The 21,652-nt window shown below is 57.4% G+C and overlaps 1 protein-coding gene across 7 annotated transcripts in view; it reads right to left on the bottom strand.

Moving 5' to 3' along the window:
• Positions 1 to 2,440: 2,440 nt before the first annotated feature.
• Positions 2,441 to 21,652, bottom strand: part of PRKCA (protein kinase C alpha) — a 291,799-nt gene continuing 272,587 nt past the window's right edge. For 6 of the 7 annotated variants that reach the window (XM_036339873.1, XM_036339879.1, XM_036339876.1 and 3 more), the window contains 3 exons: positions 21,253 to 21,360; positions 19,530 to 19,670; positions 2,441 to 8,494 (listed from right to left, as the gene is read on the bottom strand). In XM_036339873.1, coding sequence (XP_036195766.1) covers positions 8,330 to 8,494; positions 19,530 to 19,670; positions 21,253 to 21,360 — 414 coding nt within the window. In that variant the 3' untranslated portion in view covers positions 2,441 to 8,329. The remainder of the gene's footprint in view (positions 8,495 to 19,529; positions 19,671 to 21,252; positions 21,361 to 21,652) is intronic. The other variant, XM_036339874.1, reaches the window with a different exon arrangement.

The raw sequence follows: 21,652 nt of genomic DNA, 5'->3' as shown, positions 1-21,652 counted from the left end.
TCACCTAGTTGTTTAAAATAATGTAAAAGCAGGAAGCAACCTACGAGTCCCATAATCGGGGGATGAGTCACAGAAGTGTGGCGACCTGCTGAGTGGGAAGTGGTGGCCACTTAGAATGTCCTGTGTGCAGAGTTCTTCAGGACTGGCAGAAAAGTGTGTGCAATGACACTACTGAAAACAGCGGGGCGCAGAATTGCATCTCCATTCCGTGCCCCACCGTGGCAGGCGATGTGCACAGAAGGTTGCTTTGTGAGTATTTTGCTTCCTTTCAGATAAACTCAAATTGGAGACTTTAGGTCGAGCACTGTGGGCAGAGCGTCTATGCGAGAATGCGACCCGCCGCTCAGAGGGGCCATCCTTTCTGATGGTCACGCGTGTAGAGGTGACTTTTAGTAAGTCACATGTTTATAGCGTGTGCATGCCCATGTCGCGTTCCCTGCCTCAGAAGCTCAGCTTCGAGTCCCCACGGAGTTCGGTTAGAGGGTTTCACTGCCCCATCATGAAAAGGTAACAAAATAATTAATAAAAATCAAGTGAAGTGAGCAAGGTACCAAGCGGTTTAAGCATGGCAGTGGGTATCTGGGAATGGGGGGCTTTCCCCCCTTACCTATAGTGGCTACAAGAATCAGGTGTCATTTTTGTAAATTTTCTAAATTTCTCTCAAATGATCTAAAAGCATTCCCATAGTATCTTGCTCCAACCAAGCCCAATGGTGCCTCCCTAGGCTGCCCATTGCCAAAGACATCGGCCCTTTCACTTTGACAAGTTCTCTGGTCACTGGATGATGATACTGGCCCCACCTGGCCAGCCCTCAACCTCCCACCCTACCCCACCTCCGCAGCACACATACTCTCCCTGGGGCTCACCTGCAGGCACATAGTTTTAATTGTTTTTGCCACCTTGGTGGGCTTCATGCCAGGGCTGTCCTATGGTGAGAGGGTGGTCCCCTGGGGCCAGACGGGCCTGCCTGCCCCTTGCTCCTTCCGCTAGGGCCTCTCAGGCAAGAGTCAGCCCGGTGGGGGTGGCTGCAAAGGGACCCGCAGGTTCCGAGAATTGCGGTGCTATTTTTCTCTTCCACCCACACCCAGGCAGCTAAAAAAGAGTCAGATGAAGGTAGAAGAGAGGGTTCCAGAAACAGTTCCAGGAGGGCATCTAGTCTTGCAGACTTCAGAGTCAGCCAAGAGATGGGGTGGGTTGGAAGGAAGCCATTACGGGAGGAGGGCCCCAGGAGGGCCCCGCCTCCCCGACCCAGGCTGCCTCTTTGGTCTCTTGAGTGTGGCAAGATCAGGAACATCAGAGAGACCTGGTGCCCAGTCTCGCTGTGCTGTGAGGAGTTATGTAACCGGAAGCCGTTAATGACCTTGGGCCTCAGTCTTCCCATCTGTAAGATGTGCACAGGGATTTCTATTCTGCAGAAGTGCCATGAGGATTACATGAGAGGATTGTGTCAACATGAAGCAACAGCTGTTGGATAAGGAAGACCCTCCCCTCCGCCTATTTACTGATTTCTGCCTGTGCGTGTCCTCCCCTTTCCATCTCGTCCTCCACGGGGCTGCAGCCTCAGCCTCCTCCTCCAGGGAGGCACCTGGTGTGGCCCACATCTCTGCTCTTCCAGGTGGCTCACCCAGGAATTGTTATTTGACCTCCCTGGACTCACCTTTCCTCTTCTGTAAAATGGGCACAGTAAGGAGGACCTACCTCGAGTGGTCACTGTGGACTTAAATACATGCATGTAAAGTACCAGGAAAGTGCCTGGCATGCTCAGCAGCGCACGTGTGTGTGTGTGTGTGCGTGTGTGCGCGCGCACGCACAGTATTCTGGTTTTTTTGTTTTGTTTCTTTGCCATTTTCACCTGCTTCTGAGTCCTTGAGCCCACCACCGGCTCTTCTGTTTCTCTGGAACCATACTGTACTTTCCCCTCTCACGCCTAGACTAAGCCTCTCTGCAATATATTTATCGAATTAGCTTTTGAAAAAAAAAGAATCCTGGGGAGACATCCAGTTCTGCTTCCTCGGAGCCAAAAGCACTTCTTGCACCCTCCCTGCAGGCACGGCCTTGCTTCCTGTGGTGTGGGCTCTCGGATGGGAACACGATGTGAACACAGATAACCTTTGCCTGTGCCGTGCGCACCAGCATTTCAGCTGAACCGTGAGTCACTGCCAGAGCACGCGAGGGGCCGGAGGGGAAGCTTGGGGCTTGTGCCACTCACTCCCGCCTGACGACAGGTGGCCACTGGCTCTAGATGCTGGGCCGACGGGCAGAGATGGGAACTTGGGTTTCCTGGGCACGAGCTCGGGAGATGTCTTGGAGAGCTGATCTTTAATTAATCCTGGTGCGTACATCTGGTGTCCTTAATTAGTTGGTGAACACCACGAGGGCATGGGCCGTGACACAGTAATGGTTCGGGTATCACCAATGATGCCAAGGAGACGAGGCACACTAAGGAATGATCATTATGTTTATTCATACACACTTAATAATGTATCTAACAAAGCATGTCATGCAAACAAAGGTTAGAGGTCATACGAATTGAGGAAAGCAATGCAGTAATTTATACATTCATCTCGCCGGCTCTAAACCCAGCGCCATCAGGCAGCTGCTGGCCTACAGCTGTCCGTAGGTGCTAATACAGAAGAAACCTCAACCTCCGTCTCTGTTTTCCTCCTTCACACGAACTGGGGGTCTTACGCGATGGTTTCCAATGAACACTTTACATGGCAGGTCTTACACACACACACACACACGATATTACGTAGCAAAAGCAATGATTTCAAATGTTTCTGACCATCTAGAAAAGTTATTCTGAAATACCCTAAGAGAAGGGATATGAGGTGAGTTTTTAGACCCTTTGGACCTAAAAGAATAACCGCCTTCATGGATGACTTCACAGCGTCCACTGACCCCCTCAGGAAAAGAATCAGGCTCTCCCAGGAAGAGCGCCAACACCACTGAGGACAACCCCAGGAAACGCCCTCCCGAGCTACGCCACAGCGGAGACAAGACACCGCTGTCTAATCAGAAAGTGCGGAGCCACCCTCTGTCTTGTTTTAGAAAAAAGGGTTCTTATAAAGTGGACTTGATACTTATTTTCTGAAAAGTGGGGCTCCGTCTACGCACATAGGAAAGGACTCTGCATGATGCCAGGGGGCGCCTGCCTGCCGCCGCCTCTTCCTTCTCAGGGATGCTGATGTGCTTCTGAGCTGCCTGGTGGGCAGCGTCCCCAGGGGACGTCTCTGAATTTCCACCGAGTGGGAGGGGCCTGGGGACCCCTGGGGACTGGAGACAGAGCTGAGGAAGCGCCCTCTCTCCCCGCCAAAGGGTGGTCACAGAGCCCCGCAGAGCAAGGAGAGGGGCTCAGGGACCTCCGTGAGTGCTACCCTAGGGCTGCATCTGGAAGAGGGACAATAAAGCCATCTTTCCAGGGCCTACGAGTTCCTAGATCTTAGCTGTCCCTCGTGTCTATTAAAAATACGGAGGGCGTCAGTCGGCCAATTGCTCCACCTGAACTTCCCGTCTTTCTGAGGAGGTCGCCGTACCCCACCGGCACGGGAAACCCGCAGAGGGAGTGCAGGTCGGGGCTGCCCCAGCTGACCCCCGCCGAGCCCTCCCACAGGGAGCGTGTGATGGGAATCTTATCAAATTGTCAGGGGTTTTATTTTAAAAACTCATTTTAAAAGAAGGCCGGAGTTATTAAAGTTCTCTATAAAAAAGTACAAAGAGCCCAGTATACCCAGTTGTTCTCCTGGAGTTAATTTCTCCCTTAAGGTTTAGAAAAAGGTCTTTGGGACCCGTGGGCCTTAGTGTAGGGGCATCGTAAGGCTGTTTGATGACCGAGTCCCACCTCTGGGGTTACTGACGGACACTTGCTCATGGACAGAGGCACAGGGAACCCTCCCAGAGTCCAGGACATCACAGAATTAACGGAACCGAGGTCACCATGATGACAGCCTTCATCCCTGCCTACCTCAGGGCACCTTCCCCGACGTTCTGCATCTCCTCACAGCAGGAATAGACAGATCCCCAGACGGGAAGGGACGGACGTGTTTACGGCCGGCTGTATGTCACAAAATGTAGCCCGGGCAACTCGAGGAGCATGTGTGAAAAATACACATACAGCACTCAGTCAGGCCAGGGCGCAGGCCCTCCACCCCGTCCCTCTCCTCCACAACCTGTCAGCCATCGCTGCTCCCGCAGCCCTGGCGGTGCCTGGCTCAGCTTTCCTGAAAGCTGGAGCCCATTGTTTAGAGATGGCGATTATTTGGTGTGAACGGCACACACGAGAAACAGGTGACTCCATAAGACCCAAGTGAGACAATGACTGTCAGAGGGTGGTGACTTCCTGAGGCTTCTGAAAACGCAGGACTCCCGCTTTCTTCTCTCTTCAGCAGAGAGAAAACAAATCCCAGCAAAAACCCCTAAAAACAAAAACCCTCGCGTTTCCCTTGCGAAGTGGAATCAGGCGGGGACCACGGTTAGTTTTGGTGACTTCCCCATCCACCCCGGCTGCCGGCTGCCCTGTGCTTGGCGATGGTGGGACCCGCTGGCTTCTAGGGCGGGTGGGTGGTGGGGGCTCAGCTGCTCCCACGCAGGGCGGGGTGGGGCTCTGGCAGCTGGTGAGGATGCCGCTGGCATTTGGGAGCTGCTTTGTGAGGCCGAGGCTACGTCCCTGGCAACGGACTCGCTCTCAAGGACCAGCCGGCGGTGTTTCATCGGCACCAACGACCTTGATGGAAGCCCTGGAAACGGAACAGCTTCCCTCCCCGGGGCCCTCTCCTTCGCCGCCGTCGGCAAGCCTCCTTCCAGACACACCGAACCCGCTCTTCCCGCAACGCCTCACCCGCCTCCGCCTCCGCTGACCTCTCACCTCTCAGATCACCAGGAGGCCCCCTTGGGTCTGCACCCTCACCCCCGGCAGGTCCCACGCTCTGCGGGAGCCGAGCTCAGGCGTCACGTGCGGGCTGCATTCATCCTGGCCTTGCAGAGTCTCCCAGAGAGCTCCCAACCTTCTGATTTTCCACCAAATCCCCATAAGAAGGCCTCATGAGGAAAGACAGGCAGCGGTTCTGCACGAACTTGTGCCTGGCCAGGGGGATAGGAGAGGACTAGACGTGTTGACGAGCAGTCCTTTATCAACCTCTGGAGTCAGTTCTTGCCTTGAGCGAACCTCCCGTGAACTCCGACGGCCGTGCTCCAGAGCCTTCCATTCAAACCAGACACCTGGTGGCTTTCGCTGAGATGCCGAGAGAAGGGGCTATAGCCCGCCGGTTGGCAGCTGCAGGGGGAGATCCAGCCTGGCTCAGCCACCGTCCAAGAGAAACTACCGCAGGGCCTTGGGCCGGCCTTTCGGAGGCACGGCCGCTGCATCCGGTGGAGGCTCAGATTCTGCTAGCTTCGGCCGGGGCCCTGGCAACTCGGGCTGGAACCGCCTACGGCACCCCCATCACCTGTAAGGTCCTCCTCCTTCCAGCCCCCACCAGGCTGCTGGGCCTTTATTCGCATGATGCCTGCGAGCAGGACGGCACCATGGAATCTCATAGGCGCTGCGGCTGGCAGCTTTGGGATGGTCTCCATGTGCCTTATCTTCCCGCAGTGACTGTCTGGGCTGCTGGAACCTTCCAAGCAGGAGTCTCTATCAGGATCCAGGACACAGCATCGCACCGAGCAGGCTGGGTCGCGGGCAGCCTCCCTGCCTGTCCCCAAGCCTGCTGTCCCTCGGGCGGGTGGAGTGCCGGCCCGCAGACGGGGCCTTTTCTTTGAAAACGTCACAGGCTTGGAAAGCAGGCCAGCAGCTGGGAGGTGAGTGTTTCCTGGGGAAATCTGAGTGATTGGAAATGAGTCGCTGCTTCCGGAAAGCCGGAGCCCATGTGGGCTGAGCACAGGCGGGCAGCGTGGGCTCGGGGCTCAGGACAAGCGATGCCCAGCCTGAGGGCCTCTCCGGGGCCTCCCTCCCCTCAGCTCGGCGGGGCACTGTCTGTCGTGGCTCCGTTCTGGGCATGAGGACAGGCTCTTTTGTTTCTTAGGCTCTTTCTATAAACTGGTCCCTTTTCTACCAGACCAAACGGAGGTGGGCCTGGCGAGGACGCGACCCCCACACGTGTGCTGACCAGCAGGACCGCCGCTCTGAAGTCCACGGCCCATCCGAGGCGGCTGAGGAGTTGCTCTTTCCGGGGCTTACCTGCTCCCCACACCCCTCCCTTCCTTCCCAGGACAGACGCCCCCCCACTCCCCAGCTCAAAGCCCCTCAGTGGGTGTGTGTCCCACCAACATCAGGCAAACAGCGGAACCACGTCGAGGAGGACTCAGCCTGGAGCTGCTCCCGGGAACCAGGAGAGACGCAAACCCTGGCGGGACGAGGTGGCTTCCATTCGGGACGTTCTTTCTGCCCAAAAGCCGGCTCCTCGAGGGCCTGGCCTGGGATGCTGCCCCCCACGGAGGGCTCCCGGCTGGTTCCAGGGCAGCTGGGGGGCCCTGGAGCCTCCAAAGGGGTCCGCTGGGAGCTCCAGGGACGGTCTGTCTAGGGAAGTCTGCACGTGAGGAGCAGGCGTGCAGTCCCTCCAGGGCACGAGGCATCTGATGTGGCCACGCACACGGATCGGCAGGGGCACCCTCCACCCTCCCCGAGTCACACACAGCTATGCGGCTGAAAGGACTGGGGGTGGGGGGGCCATGATCACACCACCTCTGCTCGCACTGGAGTCTGACACCCCCGCTTCCCTGGAAGAGGGACACAGCACTGCACAGAAGCTGGTGCAAGAAGCTAAGAGACGATCTCTTCCCAAATATAATCCCCCAAAGCTTCCTTTTGCAGGTAGAATCAAATACATATATATAGCTAATTAATCAGGTAAAGTAGCCATTCATTTCTGAAATTAGATCTATGTTAAAAAATCAGTATTTCCAATACAGAGGCAATGCGCAGGGGGCACACGGGGTCGGGGAGGGGAGAGGAAACGGGGCAGCAACGAATTTACTAAAACTTAACCACAGAAGCAGGTTAGAAACAAGAGCCTTCATGAGTATAGCACAATTTTCTCTTATGAAATTAGGGTAATACTCTCCGTATGCTTGATACGCTTGTATCAGTGTATAGATTCGCTTGTGATGCAGGTTTATCAGACACATGCAGACTTCATTGCATGATGCATCTGCAAAACACAGGAAAACCCTTCTCGCAAGACAGCATCTCTGAGCGGATGTGTGGCCAGGTCTCCTGATTCTACAGCCTCAGGTGGGTCATTCGGCACGAGCCGGACATGGGGCCGAAGCCGGATTGTTTTTCATCCCTCAGGGGATGTCAGGGCCAGAGACGGGAGGGACCGAGTCTCAAGTCAACACTTTAAGTTACTGTACATCGTACTCCCCTACACGACACTGCAGCCTAGTCAATAAATAAATACAAAAGGGGCGGGGCGTACACTTCGCTCCCTAGGAAGCAGGTAGCAAAACATGGGTGTGCGTGGGGGTGGGGGGAGGAGGGTTGGCTAACAACACTGGTGCGTGGTGGTGTGGCGGATGGCACCCCGATCAGATCGCAGCGTAATCTCCCAGAGGTTAACACGGACGCGCACACGCACACGCACACGCACCGGTGTGTCCTGGATGGGAAGTGACGTCCTGTGCAAAGTCCTTAGAAGGTTTGGCCTCTTACAAAGAAATGCAGGCATCACGACGGGGAGCGACCGCGTGGGGACGAGACGACAGGCCCACGGACACCCACCCGAGGCTTCCTCTCTCTCTTTTCTTAAAAAATCCGGTAACCGCCGGGCCGTGATGGGGTCATGACTGTCAACGTCTGGGAACAGGGAGCTGGCAACGGGCGACTCTTTCCATGGAGAACGAAGGGCAGGTGCTCCGCGCCGGCCCACCCCCACCCGCCCGCTCGCTCTCTGCTCTCTGGGTCCCTGTCTCCTTCCCAAGGCGCCTGGGGGGGGCCGTGTCCGGCCCAGAGCTCTGGTTGGAGCGGGGGCAGGATTCTGATGGTGAGAACCGACAGACAGGACGGGGAAACGTATCAAATCGTACCAAAAAGGGGCAAGAGTCTGTTTGCTTTCCAGGAAGGGCTGCCCTACGCCGGAGGCGGCCTCCACATGACGAAACTGGACACTGAGCTCTGTGTTCTCTTCCGCTAAGATAAGGTTCTTGGTTATAAGAGAAAGGCCCTGAACGGGAGGTCACGTTTGGACTAACAACCCTACGATCTTTCTGGCCTCCGCCTGGACCGAGAAACCAGGCCTCGGCCTTAAAGTGTCTGGTGAAGGATCACTTCCCACTGCGGGAGGGGCGCGGGGGGGGCGGGGGCAGGGGAGGCGTGTGTTCTCGTGGGCGAGCTTCATACTGGGCTCTGTAGGATGGGGTGCACAAACTGGGGGTTGACATACGAGAACCCTTCGAAATCAGCCTGGTCGATGTTAGCGATGACCAGCTGGTCGGGCGGCGTTAGGACGGGCTGCCCGCGTGTGAAGAACTTGTCGAAGTTTTCCGCGCCTTTGCCACACTGCGGAGGAAGAGGAAAGGGGAGAGGTCAGTCAGCATGCGGAGCGCGGAGCACGGAGCACCCCACGGGAGGAGCCCCCGGGGCGTCGGGCAGGTTAGGCGAGAGAACTTGGAGGCCTGCAGGTCGCTAGGTTAAAAGCCAGGCACAGCCAACAAGAACGAGACTCGTTCGGGTGTACATCTCCCCCCCCCCCCCCCCGCAGTGAACCCCTCGGCAGAAATGCACTGTGGACAGAGAGGGGACCCCAAGGGGGCCGCTGCTTCATGTCCATCTTACAGAGCAAGCAGGGCCTGAGCATGGATAACACACACGCACACACACACACACGCCTGCACACGCACGCACATACACAAGCACACACACACACACACATGCACACGCGAGGCACCAGTCTTGGTCCCCGTGGAAGGCTGGGATGTGGGTGGGGTGCAGGCAGTGACCCCTGGACCCAGAGGTTGGGGTGACTGCTCCACATCTGGTTCTTTGCGACCGTGTTTGTAATAAAGTAAAGGCGCTGTGATTCGTGCCTTCCAACTGCTCAATCCCTAGGCCCGTCTCTAACCCGCACTGGGGGAGGGTGAAGGCGAGGACGGGCATCCCCCTCGGGCCCCGGCGGACTTCCACGTGTCGGACGGAACTGGCCCGCCAGCCCACGGGTGGACGTGGAGTTCGTGTGCAGGGGGGCCTCAGGCTGGGGTTTGCCCTGGCGCCCGGAGGGGGCAGAGCAAAGGCTGCTGACTGCGGGGATGTTCCTCTCCTCCAGGTCCCCCTCCCTGGTGCTCGGCAGACGGGGCTGCAGGCAGAGCCGCCCTGTGGAGGCTCTGAGACACACAGCGGCCATGGCAGCCCAGCCCCCAATGAGGCCAAGGGGTGTCCTCACTGTCCCCGCCCCCCAAGAGGGGCTGTGGCAGTTGAAGTCCCCAGACCCCCGGGCGGCTCTGAGACAGGGAGCTGGGAGGTGCCCGGTGACATGAACCACGACCCCCACACTCGTGAGGCCTTTTACCTGAGGGGCCATGGACCATGGGGACAAACGCTGCATCAGCAGAGGCTGTGAACGACCCAGCATTCCCAGAGGATGCTCTAGGGAACCTGTGGGGGGGTCCATCCCGTCCCCTCATCTGTGAAACGGGAGGAAGACGAGGCTCCCTGCCTGGGCGGCGAGGAAGGTGACATGTGGAGTTTCGCACACAGCCCAGCTTGTGGTGAGCGCATGGCACAGTCCAGGCCCGGGGCCACCCCTCTCGCCCTTTCCCATGTCTCTCCCCTCTCCTAGAAGGCTGCCTGGGAATCTAGCCTCACTGCGCTCTCCCCACCTTCTTATCGGCAACAGAACCTGCCCCAGGGACCCATCGCGGCGGAAGGCCGGCCATCCAGGCAAAGCCAGGCCTTCCTCACGGGTGGCGTTCCTTCCGGCTGGTTTTCGTTTTCACAAGTGACCACGTGCTCTTAACGGCGGAGAGTTCAGACCAGGGGCTGGTGCGTGGAAATGAGGGGCGTGTTGGTGGGGAAAAGGAGTGTTGCGGTAGGGGGGAGCTGTTCGGGGCCCCTTCCAACCCTTGCGGAGGCCATGCTAACTGCTGGTCCTGCTATCACGGGGTTTCCCTCCGCCTCCCTGTTCCCTGGAGGAACACAGAGCGCCTTCGGAATAAAGGTCAGCGGGAGCGGAGTCTGCGGTCGGCACCTCCCACCACACAGGCCATTCTGAGCCACTCAGAGGCTCACCCAGAAGAAGGGCACAACCATACCCCCCTACCCACCACCCCCAATCACAGGCCCCAGCCTGCCTGGGGCACCCCATCCAGACACTGCTGTTGTGATGACAGCTAGAGAAACAGCCCTCCTTCGGATGCTCCAGTGGTTCTCAACCAGGGACAACTTGCCACCCCACCTCCTTTTTGGGGTCACCGGCCAATGTCTGAATTCGTTTTTGGTTATCATGACTCGGACAGAGGGTGCCATTGGCATCTAGTGGGCAGGGGTAGGGGTGCTGTTAGACACCCTGCAGTGCACAGGGCACCCCCTGCCAAGGATTGTTGGTCCAACATGTCAACAGTGCTGATACCAAGATGGCGATGCCAGGCGGAGGCGGTCCTGAGCTCAGACAAGGAGATTAGGCAAGAACGGCCACCTGCGAGCAGAGACTGGCCAAGCCGCAGCAGCCCACGGTGCAGGTGCTGTCAGCAAGCGTTCCCGCCGCGGCAGAGCTGGCTTCAAGGAGAACGTCCTTTGGGAACCTGACTGATCGACACCATTCAAGTGAATCTGCTGGGGGTGCTCCCAGGGGCTGGGGCAGTGCTCCCTGGAGGAGCAACCACTTGCATGTCTGTTGCTGTTCACTAACCAGGCAAAGATGGGCAAGAAGAACTCCTGCAACAATGGAAAAGAAGGCGAAGTCTCTAAAAGAAAGAGGAAGGCAAGCGCAGCACATGTCCCTCTGCTGGCCGGGGTCCCCGTCTCGCTCCTGACTTGTGTGAAAAGAGCACGCAGGTCTGACCTTTCCTGTGAGGACCATCTTGGTAGCTGGGAGAATCCATCCTCCTCCAGTGGGAAGTCCCAAAGCCAGTGCTTAGCCGCCACAGAACAGGAAACGAGAAGAACCACCGGCTGGCGTGGCTCAGTGGTTGAGCATTGACCCATGAACCAGGAGGTCATGGCTTGATTCCCGGTCAGGACACATGCCTGGGTTGCAGGCTTGATCTCCAGTAGGGGGCGTGCAGGAGGCAGCCGATCAATGATTCTCTCTCATCATTGCTGTGTCTCTCTCTCTGAAATCAATAAACACACACACACACACACACACACACACACACACACACACACATGAAAACAACTAAAAGAAGAGCTCCTAAGATCTAAAAGGCAGCCCACGCTTCAGGGCATCAAGTTCTAAAGCGGGGTGCTCCTGAGGGCTGCCCCCGCTTTGGGGGGCCACATGCTGTCAGACCCAGGGCAGAAACCCCCACTTCTGAAAGCCTCACGCCGGGCGCTGACCACGGCGCTAGGGGCAAGGACGAGCCCGGGCCAACCGGAGCTCTGCCCTGTGATCACTGCCCACGGGAGTGTGCCCGCAGGTCTCAACGCTGCTCCCCACCGCAAATCGCCCCCTTTTCTTTCCAGGTCCGTCTCTGAGGAAGTTTCCTGATCCCAGAGAGAGAAACAGGATGCCGGCAAATGGAAGCCTTTTGAAACCTGTCCCCTCAGGCGAGGACACCTGGGACAGGACCCTGAGGCAGGATGGTGGAGGGGACAGATGAAGAACCAGCCTCTGGCTGTACCTGGCACGCCCGCCGGAGAAAGCCTGGAGAGCGGGAGGCGGGATGGGAGGCCCGGAGGATCGAGGACACAGGAGGAACTGTTATTCTCAGGGGAGTCACACCAGAAAGACATCACGCTCTCCCCCAGGGGGCGGGCGGGGGCGTGAGCACAGCTATTTTTACCAGAGGTTCCGCCCCGGGAGAGGCAGTGCTAGTTTTCCCACCACAGAGGGGCTCTTCATGCCTGGAAAATCAGTCCTCCAGAATCCCCGAGAAGTGGGGCCTGGGAACAGACACACTCTCTAATCCTATTGGAGACGATCTTCAACTACCCGCTCTTCTTTTCTTTGTTTTCTTTAATCCTCACCCGCGGATGTTTTTTCCATTGACTTCTAGAGAGTGGAAGGGAGGGAGGATAGGGAGGCCTCTGGGCTGCGATGCCCCACACAACTGATGGGGACTCAGACGGAGGGGAGAGGCTGCGGGAGGTGGCCCGAGCTTGCCTGGGCCGGTGTGTGAGCCCAGGCCGTCCCACTGGTCCTCCCGGAGACCAGAGGGCATCGGTGCTCACTGGGCTGGGTCTGACACCAAGGAGAAGTGGGGGTACAGTGGGGTGAAGGACCCACCAGAGTTCCAAAGCCCAGGGCAATGCTTTGGGCAACTCACTGCGCAGGTACCTTTGTAAAGGTCAGAGGAGGCTGTGAATGTCCACCCTCCACGCCCGCTGTGAGGATCCAAGGGGCTGAGATGGGCGCCACCCTTTCTCAGTGACCGGGCGTGACACTGACGGAGGCACCGCATGGACAGCAGGTGCTGGCGTGCGGAAGGTGTGTGATCACATGCGAGGCGAGAACGAGCACCAGGAGTAATCCACCCCTCTTCCTTAGCTCTGGATCCAGGATGTCACTTTTTTTGTTTTTTGTTTTGTCTTGACATTCCTACCCGTTTGGTCAAATCACCCATTACTAAAACGAACCTAGGAGACGCCAGGCCTGGCGGAGCTGTGACAAAGCACAGAAAGATGACTCCGGGGGCATCTGGGAGCGAGACGCCCCGCCCAGGGCCCATGGGGCACACGGGCCACTCGCCGCCCTTTGCATTGTGTGTGAGGCTGTGGAGGTGGGCCCCTCTGCCCCGGGCTTTACCTGGGAGAGGCCACCGGGACTGAGCCACACGTGCTGGTTTCAATCCCGCCCTTTCCCTCGGTGCCCGGGCATGAGAGTGTAACCCAGGGTCACTGGCACGGGAACCAGGGGGAGTGTGAGTAGCACGAGAACACCGCCATTTTCAAGCAAATCCACACAAAACCCAGCAGAGCAGGAAGAGCACGCAACCAACGGAGAGAACAGGCGTGCAGCAACGGGAAGGAGAAAGGAGACTCATCAGGTGGGACCCTCGCTGATAATTATGAGGCAGCAGGAGGTGCTTGGTCTTAGGGGAGCCGTACCCACATGTCAAGCCCCGCAGCCCTGTGCCGGGTCCTAGCGCTGTGTGTTAGTAAGAACGCCGCCAACATCTGCGTGGCCCCTGCCTCCCGGCTGGGTGCTGTCTTCATTGGATTAAATAACCCGCCGCAGAGATGAGCGGACACAGTCTGCTCTGGGCCTCCTGGGAGGTCATGTCCACGCTACGGAGCCGCCCAGGGAGGGCGCTGGGCCACGGGGCAGCAGCCTGGTCTGCCCTCTCTAGAAAGGTCAGCATGCCCAGGGGAGGGTCTTCCGTGCACGGCCAACGCAAGCAGGTGCAGGCGCTGAGGGTTAAACGTGAGGTTAGTGCGCGCGTGGCGTCACCCGCGGGCTGGAGGTGTGCTCACCGAGGGCCTGGATGCCCACTGCAGCCAGAGTGTTTTGGTACAGAAAGTCTGGAGGATAAGAACGGACAGGGAGAGTGTTTGGAACACATCAGTGCCCGGCCCCAGAACCCTGGCAGTGGAGCGGCATGGACAGGATGCCACAAACCCGCGGGAGCCGGCGTGGAGACGCCTCTGAGGTCCACTGTCCTGGGAAAGCCGTAAGGTGCGAGCCAGGCTGGGTGGCGCGGCCCCACGCGGGTGTAGGTGCACGCCCGTGGACCACTTTCCGGAAGGTTACAGAACAGATGTGAACACTGGGGCTCGTGGCCGGGGAGGGGGAGACAGTGTCTTTTCGTTTTAGAGCCCTCTCCACTGCTGAGCTGTCTAGTTCACCACCTACAGCTAGTGTTTGGATAATGACTTTTTAGAAAGGGGGGTTGGGACCTCCTTCATCTGTTGCCATGACCTGTGGTGAGAGACGGGCCAGGCTGTGGTTTCTCAGACGAAATTAAATGATATTCATCTCCCCCGTTGCCTCAGAGCTGCTCTCAGAAAGGCCAGTCCCGGTCAGGAGGCCGCGGTTTTGCTGATGGGTTTGCTGACGGACACGGGCTGTGAGCCACACGGTACATGAGTGGGTTCTTGTGGGTGCGAGAGCCACGTGTGTCTGAGGGCTGAGACCTGGGCTTGTTCTATGGAATGACAACATGCCCTCCATTTGGTCCTCCTTTATTATTATTATTTAAAAAATATTTTTACTGATTTCAGAAAGGAAGGGAGAGGGAGAGAGAGAGAAAAACATCAGTGATGAGAATCATTGATCGCTGCCTCCTGCACGCCCTACACTGGGAATTGAGCCCACAACCTGGGCATGTGCCTGGGAATCGAACTGTGACCTCCTGGTTCATAGGTCGATGTTCAAACATCAGCCCTGCCGGCCGGGCTGGCCTTCCCTTATACTAATGGCCGGCTCCGGCTGCTCAGGCTCCTTTCCCAAGAAAGGCTGCCGCGGTGACCACTGCGTCGCAGCCTTTACTTCAGACACTGGGAGCCTGTCCCTCGCACGACACCAGGCACATAGGGCCTGCCGCGCCCGCCACTCCCACGGGAGCTCCTTGAGGCTTGCAACAGACCTGCTGGCCTCTGTGGCCTTTATTCTAAAGGCCACACTGCTTCCCGTGTCTCTTTCCAGCAGAAATGTCTTTGGCAGAGTAATTATCCAGCAAAAGGAAGCCTTCTTGCCTCTAATTAGCCAAGTAGAAGATGCTGTCGTAGGCTGGTTGAAGGCTTCCAGGCGCCCTCCGTGCGTCAGGATGTGGCCGAACCTCTGGCCCTGACGGCTGTGCGTGTTCCTACGGTGCCGGCGAAGCTCCCCGCGTCCCGGGGCTCTCACCTTTAATTAGTGTCACGGCTGCTGGTTCCACGGAGAGGCCAGGACAATGCACCTCCGGCTGCCCAGGACCTGACTGGACGCAGCCCAGGCTGCCTCCGTGTGACGGCTCAGACATCCCCGCGGGGCCGCCCCACCGGGACAGGGCCAGGACACGGGCCTGGAGTGCCCTTCGTTTTAGGCATCAGATGTGAAGAGGCAATAGGTTTGCCACTTACTCTCCAATGACTCAGAAAAACATAAGCGTGCACACGTGTGCATGTGTGCGTATGCATGCGTGTGTATGTGTGTGTGTCCCCTTCAGAAATTAAATATTCACCTTTGCTTGAGTGACCTTTTTGTTAAACCTAAAAATAAAAAAGGCACCTTCCTCCGTGGGATCTTCTGATCCAGCCTGCTTTTGATGACTCTGTGCTTTTCGCTCAGAACATCAGCCAAATGCTGAGCGGACGGTCGGGTGCCTGTGGCAGAGGCTCCTCTGGGCTGGGTTTCCTTGGAGGAAAATGAGAGCAGCTTGCTGTTGCCCTTTTCTATAACGAAGGAGAGTTCTGTGCGGCCTCGTCTCCAGGGGGGCAGACAGCTGTTTCTGTTCCTGCTTTTAATTTACAAAGCCACACAGGTCACCGCGATCACCCCTCGCTCCTGAAAAATCACCTCCACCGTCACAAGTGCACGTGGGGGCCTTTCGGGGACACGGGCCTCCCCACAATGGGCCGCCGCATGCAGGCTGTCCCTTCTGGCCTGAGCCTTTCCCCACAGCCCCCCTGTGCCTGGGTGTGACCTCAGACCCGCCACCCTCGGGGGAGACGGCCACCGTCCCACATCTGACTCGGTTGCTCTCCTCCCTCTGCTCCACCTTATATGCGGCCTTAAAGAGAACCCAGGCCCTGGCCGGTGGCTCAGGTGGTTGCGTGTCGTCCCATGCACAGGGAGGCGGCCAGCTCGATTCCTGGTCAGGGCACATGCCTGGGTTGCGGGCTCGGTTCCTGGTGAGGGGTGTGCAGGAGGCAGCTAATCAATGTTGCTCTCACATCTATGTTTTTTTTTCTCTCTCTCTCTCTCTCTCTCCTTCCTTCCTCTCTAAGAATCAGTTAAAAAACTATTTTACAAAAAAGAGAGAGAATCCAGGCCGCAGCCGCACTGTAGGTCCCGACTGTCATGTCACCGAGCCATGGAAAGTCCTGCCTGGAGCCTGTGGATGGATCCACCCCAGCACAATGTGTCCCTGTCGTGGGTCTCCGCCTTCCCAGGCCCTCAGGTCTCGTTTCAGCAATGTCACTGTGGTCAGCAGGAAGATGAAGAAAGACGGGGCACTGAGGGACCCCAGTTCCTCCGGATGAGCTCTCTGTGTGGTCGAACGACAGAATTCCTCTGGATTTGGGGATCATCTTTCATTGGAGGTTCAAAAATAACAAATATAACAAAGATGAGTCTCCTGAGCTTAGGAGCACACCGACCCCCAGAGGCCCCCTGGGTAACATGGGGACTCGGGGTCTTACTGAGGCCTTTGCAGTACCCAAAGGCTTGAGCTCACGGGGAGCCAGGAGCGAGGTCCTTCATCCGCTCAGCCTCAGGGAAACTGAGTCGCCAGCGCTTGCTCCAAAAGCACCAGGCAAACTCCAAGACAGACGAGCTCCATCCGCCAGGGCTGCCGGCTGGACGCAGGAGAGGGGCTCTGGGAGGGGCTGGCTGCACGGGCTAAATCAGCCTCTGGCCGCAGTGCGGTGGCGGATTGGTTTTTCCAGCAGCAACAGCACGGTTGGTATTGTCGCATCTTTGCAGGAACAAAACCGCCTGTATTTTCTCTGTAGACTCTTTGGACCTTTTAATGACAACATCGCAGAATAACAGCCTGTCTCCTCGGTCAGTTCTTTCTGCTGCCGTGTCCACCCAGCGCCCTCTGCAGCCTGGATGACACCTGTTCCCTCCGCTGCCGTGTCCACCCAGCGCCCTCTGCAGCCTGGATGACACCTGTTCCCTCCGCTGCCATGTCCACCCAGCGCCTGCTGCAGCCAGGACGACACATGGACTCAGGCGGCTCTCTCCTGGCTGGCGTGTGGTCTTTCCGCTCCAGGCACCACGAGGTCAGAGGTGAGCGTGGTGTTCCCTGCACCCGAGGCTCAGAGCCAACTCTGCCCACCGAGTGCACAGGGGGACGGAGCCGTCCAGGGACCAGCACTTTCCTCATCCGCTTGGTCCTCAACTGCTTTGGGACAGAGTTGGCTGCACAGTCCTGCGGCCACTTGCTCCTAACCCCACTGTGCTTTCCTCTCCCTAGCGGTTCCATCTCCGCCCACCTGCACGCTGCTAGCTCCTTCCTCCTGTGCCCAGGTCCCCGTGGGCTGCGGGCCCCTGACGGGCTGCGGCCTCTGCCCCAGGAATCCGGCTGTGAGCGCGTGAGGTCTCTCTTCCTTCTGACCAGAGCTCTCGCCGAACAGGCCTTTCCCTCGAAGCCGTCAGTGTCACGGTCTCGGCCGTGCTGCTCCTGTTGGTGAGTTCTGGGCCGTCCTTCACAGCCGGAGGTGACTGGCTTTTTATTTAACTGGCACTTGGTTACACATCAGACAGACAGCGGGGCCTCGGGAATAAACACACGTACACACTCTGCCTGTGGCTCCACCGCCGGCGACTCCCGCCCAGTGATTCCCACGGCCCAGCGGCGACCTGCACTCCCGGCTGCCCCGCCGCCTCACGCTCTTGCTTCCCCAACGTCCGAGTCCAGGGCTGAGCACCCACGGAGGGGAAGCCCTGCAAACCAGCACTCCCTTCTGAAAGCGGTGGGGACAGAGCTGTGTGTGAGGGGGGCTGGGCTGCGTCTCGGCTTGTTCTGGGAAGTGGGTTTTGCTGAACCCCCGAGCCGGGCAGCGTGTCTCTACGTTGCTCCTGCAAGAACGAGGCTGCGGGTACCACGTTCGAGTGCACCTCTCAGGTTCCATGTAAGGAGGCTACGTAACGATGAAAGGGATAACGGAAAATCCCCAACAGGGTTCTGCAGAGACCGCCCCCAGCATCACTCGTCACTGTCCTCATCCCCCGCCCCCGTCAGACCAGGCTCTGTAGCCTGGAGCGCAGGGAGACTGGCTGAAGAGAAGGTGGGGCAGCAGGTGCATCAGGCCTCCACCTGAAACGATGATTCAGGAGAAAGGCAACTGACCTCATTAACGGTAGTGTTTCTTCAGTTCGTGCTAAAAATGCCTTCGCGCAATAAAACCCACGGGCTGACCACCCGCGGTTCTATTCTTGGAGTGGAGGACACGTAAGCACGTTCGGTGAGGAAGCCGCGTGCCCCCCAGTCAGTAACTCAGCCACCCGGGGGTCCCCTCTGCCTGTTCTGGGGCACCCCTCGGGAGGCAGATCTGGGCCGAACCAACCCAGGGACTGCTTCTGAAACCGACTGTGCAATTACGCCGCCTGTCTGCATCGCCGGCCGAGGCGCTGGCCGAGCTGCAGGCATGGACCCACCCGGCTTTCAGACACGGGTGCCGAGAACAGCCTCCTTGGGGGCACCGCCACATGGCAGGTGGGCGATCGAGGAGGCTTGGAGGCAGTTTACTTCCAGAGATAGAAACATTCAGAAAGGCAAGAGCAGGAGCAGCTCACAGTCAGAGAGCTGGTGGGGACAGCCCTCGAGGCGATGGTGTGGGGGGTGAGGACACGGGTCCAGGAGCCAGAACACTGAGTCCGAATCCTGGTTCTACCACCTGTCGGCTGTGTGTCCTCAGGCAAGTTACTCAGCCTCCCTGAGCCTCAGTTTCCTCAACTGTTATTGGGAGCGACACTATCCACCTACAGCAGCGGTTCTCAACCTGGGGGTCGCGATCCCTTTGGCGGTCGAACGACCCTTTCACAGGGGTCGCCTAAGACCATCCTGCATATCAGATATTTACATGACGATTCATAACAGTAGCAACATCAGTTATGAAGTAGCAACGAAGATAATTTTATGGTTGGGTCACAACATGAGGAACTGTATTTAAAGGGCCAGAAGGTTGAGAACCACTGACCTACAGGGTTGTTGTGAGGGTTCAATGAATGACTTTGTAAAGGCCTCAGGACAGGGCCCGGTGCATAGTATTTGTTAAATAAATGAAGAGAGTGGGGCCCTATAGGAAGAGTCTGAATAAAGGTGGCGACACCAAACTTGGTGGCTGACACCCCCCCACTGGCAGCAGGGGCAGCGGCCAAGCTGAGACCGGCGCCCAGGGCCTGCCAATGAGTTTTGCTCCGGGTGCCAGGCAAGTCCGGGACAACCGGAGCCGCAGAAAAGTCCGCCCAAGGCCTCTCAGCAAGGAACACGGACCATGAAATCCAAACCAAGCAGTCCTGCCCTGGCTCTCTAACGGTTCTGGGGGCGCTCGGCCGTTGCCCTGTTGGAGTGCCCAGTGGACACGGGCTCCCCTCGCTGCCCGTCTGTCCTGACTCTCAAAGTCAGCAGGAATGCTGGTGGCCCAGACACAGAATGGAGGGCAAGGCAGGCACTGGCCTTCCCCCTGCAGAGCCCAGGGGTCACCGCCTTCCACTCTCCAGGAAAAGGGTGGGTAGGACCCACAGGATCTGGGGAACCGGGGCCCAGGAAGCGGCGGTGCCCCAACTCACCACTTTGGGCTTGAAGGGCGGCTGGATCTCCCTGTTCTCCAGCTTCTCCCAGTCGATCCTCCGGAAGAAGGCGTGTTCGCGCACGTCCCGCTCGCCCTCGGGCCCGCAGCCCAGCCGCTTGCCCGGGTGCTTGGTCATCAGCTGGAAGCAGGAGAGAGGATCTAATGCATAACGTGCGACTGCAGTTGATATTAATGTGTTGTATGACTTAAATGTGCCAAGAGAGAAGAATTAAGTGTTCTCTCTCCAAAGAAGAAAAACAAAACGAGTGACTTCTTGAAGTGATGGATGAGTTAGCGTGACTGTGGGGTTCCTTTCATAAGGTCCCGTCACCCCTCCGTGTTCACGGGGATTAGCTCTAGGACCCCTCATGGGTACCAAAACCCACAGATGCTCATATAAAAGGCGTAGTATTTGCATATAACCTGCACACATCCTCCTGTATACAGTGGGGCCTTGACTTACGAGTGTCCCGACTAACGAGTTTTTTGAGATACCAGCTGTCTCTTGGCCGATTTTTTGCATTAAGTTGACAGAGTAATTTGAGTTAACGAGCTCTTTAACGAGCTCCTTAATGAGCTCGGTCTCGGAACCAATTAAACTCGTAAGTCAAGGCCCCACTGTACTTTCAATTATCCCCAGGTTACTTATAACACCTGATACAATGCAAATGCCATCTAAATAGCAGTTATACTGTATTGTTGGGAATAATGACAAGGAAAAAAAAGTCTGTCCATGTTCAGCACAGACACAGCCATCGTAGGCCTCCCTCCATGGGTACAGGTCAGCAACCATGTCACTTTTTGGGGGGAATATTTTTGATCTGTGGTTGGTTGAATCTACGGATGCGGAACCCGTGGATATGAATGGCCAACGCATACATCTATCACATCATCCTGTTGTTCACTTTAAATATATTACAATTTTATTTGTCTATTGTACCTCAATCAAATTGAAAAAGCAGAAAATTTCATTCACACGTTCCTCAAAACCCATGACCCAGAAGCCTCATGGCAGCCCCTCCCCAGAGAGCAGCCGACCGAGCGCCCGCCAGCAGAACGCACACACAGAGGGTGGCACGTCCACTCGACGGAATACCGCGCGGCCGAGAGGAAGACGGGCTTCCACCACACGTAGCACCGTGGAGAGACCTCACCATCGCAGTGTCAGGGGAAAAGCCAGGCCCAGGGCGCATCCACGGCAAGATCCGCGTGTGCAAAGTTCAAAACAGGCACAGTGCACGCATGCAGTGACGCATGGGGGTAACTGTCGGGCGGGACAGGGGCAGCCTTCGAGGTGCTGGGCACGTGTGTCCATTTTGTGACAATTCATTGGCCTGCACACTGATGACGAGCGCCCTTTTCTACACGTGTGTTACATCTCAAAAACAGAGCAATGGGCACAGCACTAATGGAGGTGTGCAGCGGAGGAGAACTAACGTTTTCTAAGCGTCTATGATCACTTCCGCTAAATGGCACCACAACTTCATGGGCGGGGGGAGGGGGGAATGGCAAACTAAAGCTATTGAGTTTCCGAGGTGTTGGGGTGTCAACTCGTGTCCCAGGCTCCCCTTTCCCCACCGCGCCCCGCAGGTCCCCAGGCCCTCGCCCGTGAAGGCGGGAGGCAGTGGCAGGGTCCCTGCGCCCTCTTGCTGGGGAGTGTGGGAAAGATCACCCGTCCACCCTTTCGGTCTGTGACCCTAAAAGGAACCCAGGGCACTCACTCCCTTGCAGATGGAGACGGCCTCCTTGGACAAGGATTTGGGGTAAGAGACGTTGTGCTCCATGATAGACTGAAAGAGTTCGTCCTCGTCCTCGCCATCGAACGGAGGCTGTTCCGGAAAAGAGGAAGATGGAGAAATATTTAGGCAGGTCGTTGATGAAGGCGGCGCCCCAAGGGCCGCACTCGTGCGACACTGGGGGGCCCCCCAGGCTGTAGTCAGCCCAGACGCGTGCGGGCTTCCTGGACCAGCTTTCATTTCCTCGCTCGCAGGTGGTATGCCTTCCCGTTTCCCTCTGCTCCTCTAACGATCTCTCCCTGGGCAACCCAAAACAATCTTTGAGAAGAGTGTTTCTGAGTAATGCTTTGATTTTTCAAATAAATGATAATTAACCCATTAATCT

The sequence above is a fragment of the Myotis myotis genome, unplaced genomic scaffold (genome assembly GCF_014108235.1).
Source record: "Myotis myotis isolate mMyoMyo1 unplaced genomic scaffold, mMyoMyo1.p scaffold_m19_p_17, whole genome shotgun sequence".
In the NCBI taxonomy this organism is placed as follows: Eukaryota; Metazoa; Chordata; class Mammalia; order Chiroptera; family Vespertilionidae; genus Myotis; species Myotis myotis.
Note: the sequence above shows the minus strand (reverse complement) of the source record. Positions and strands in the feature narration are given on the sequence as shown.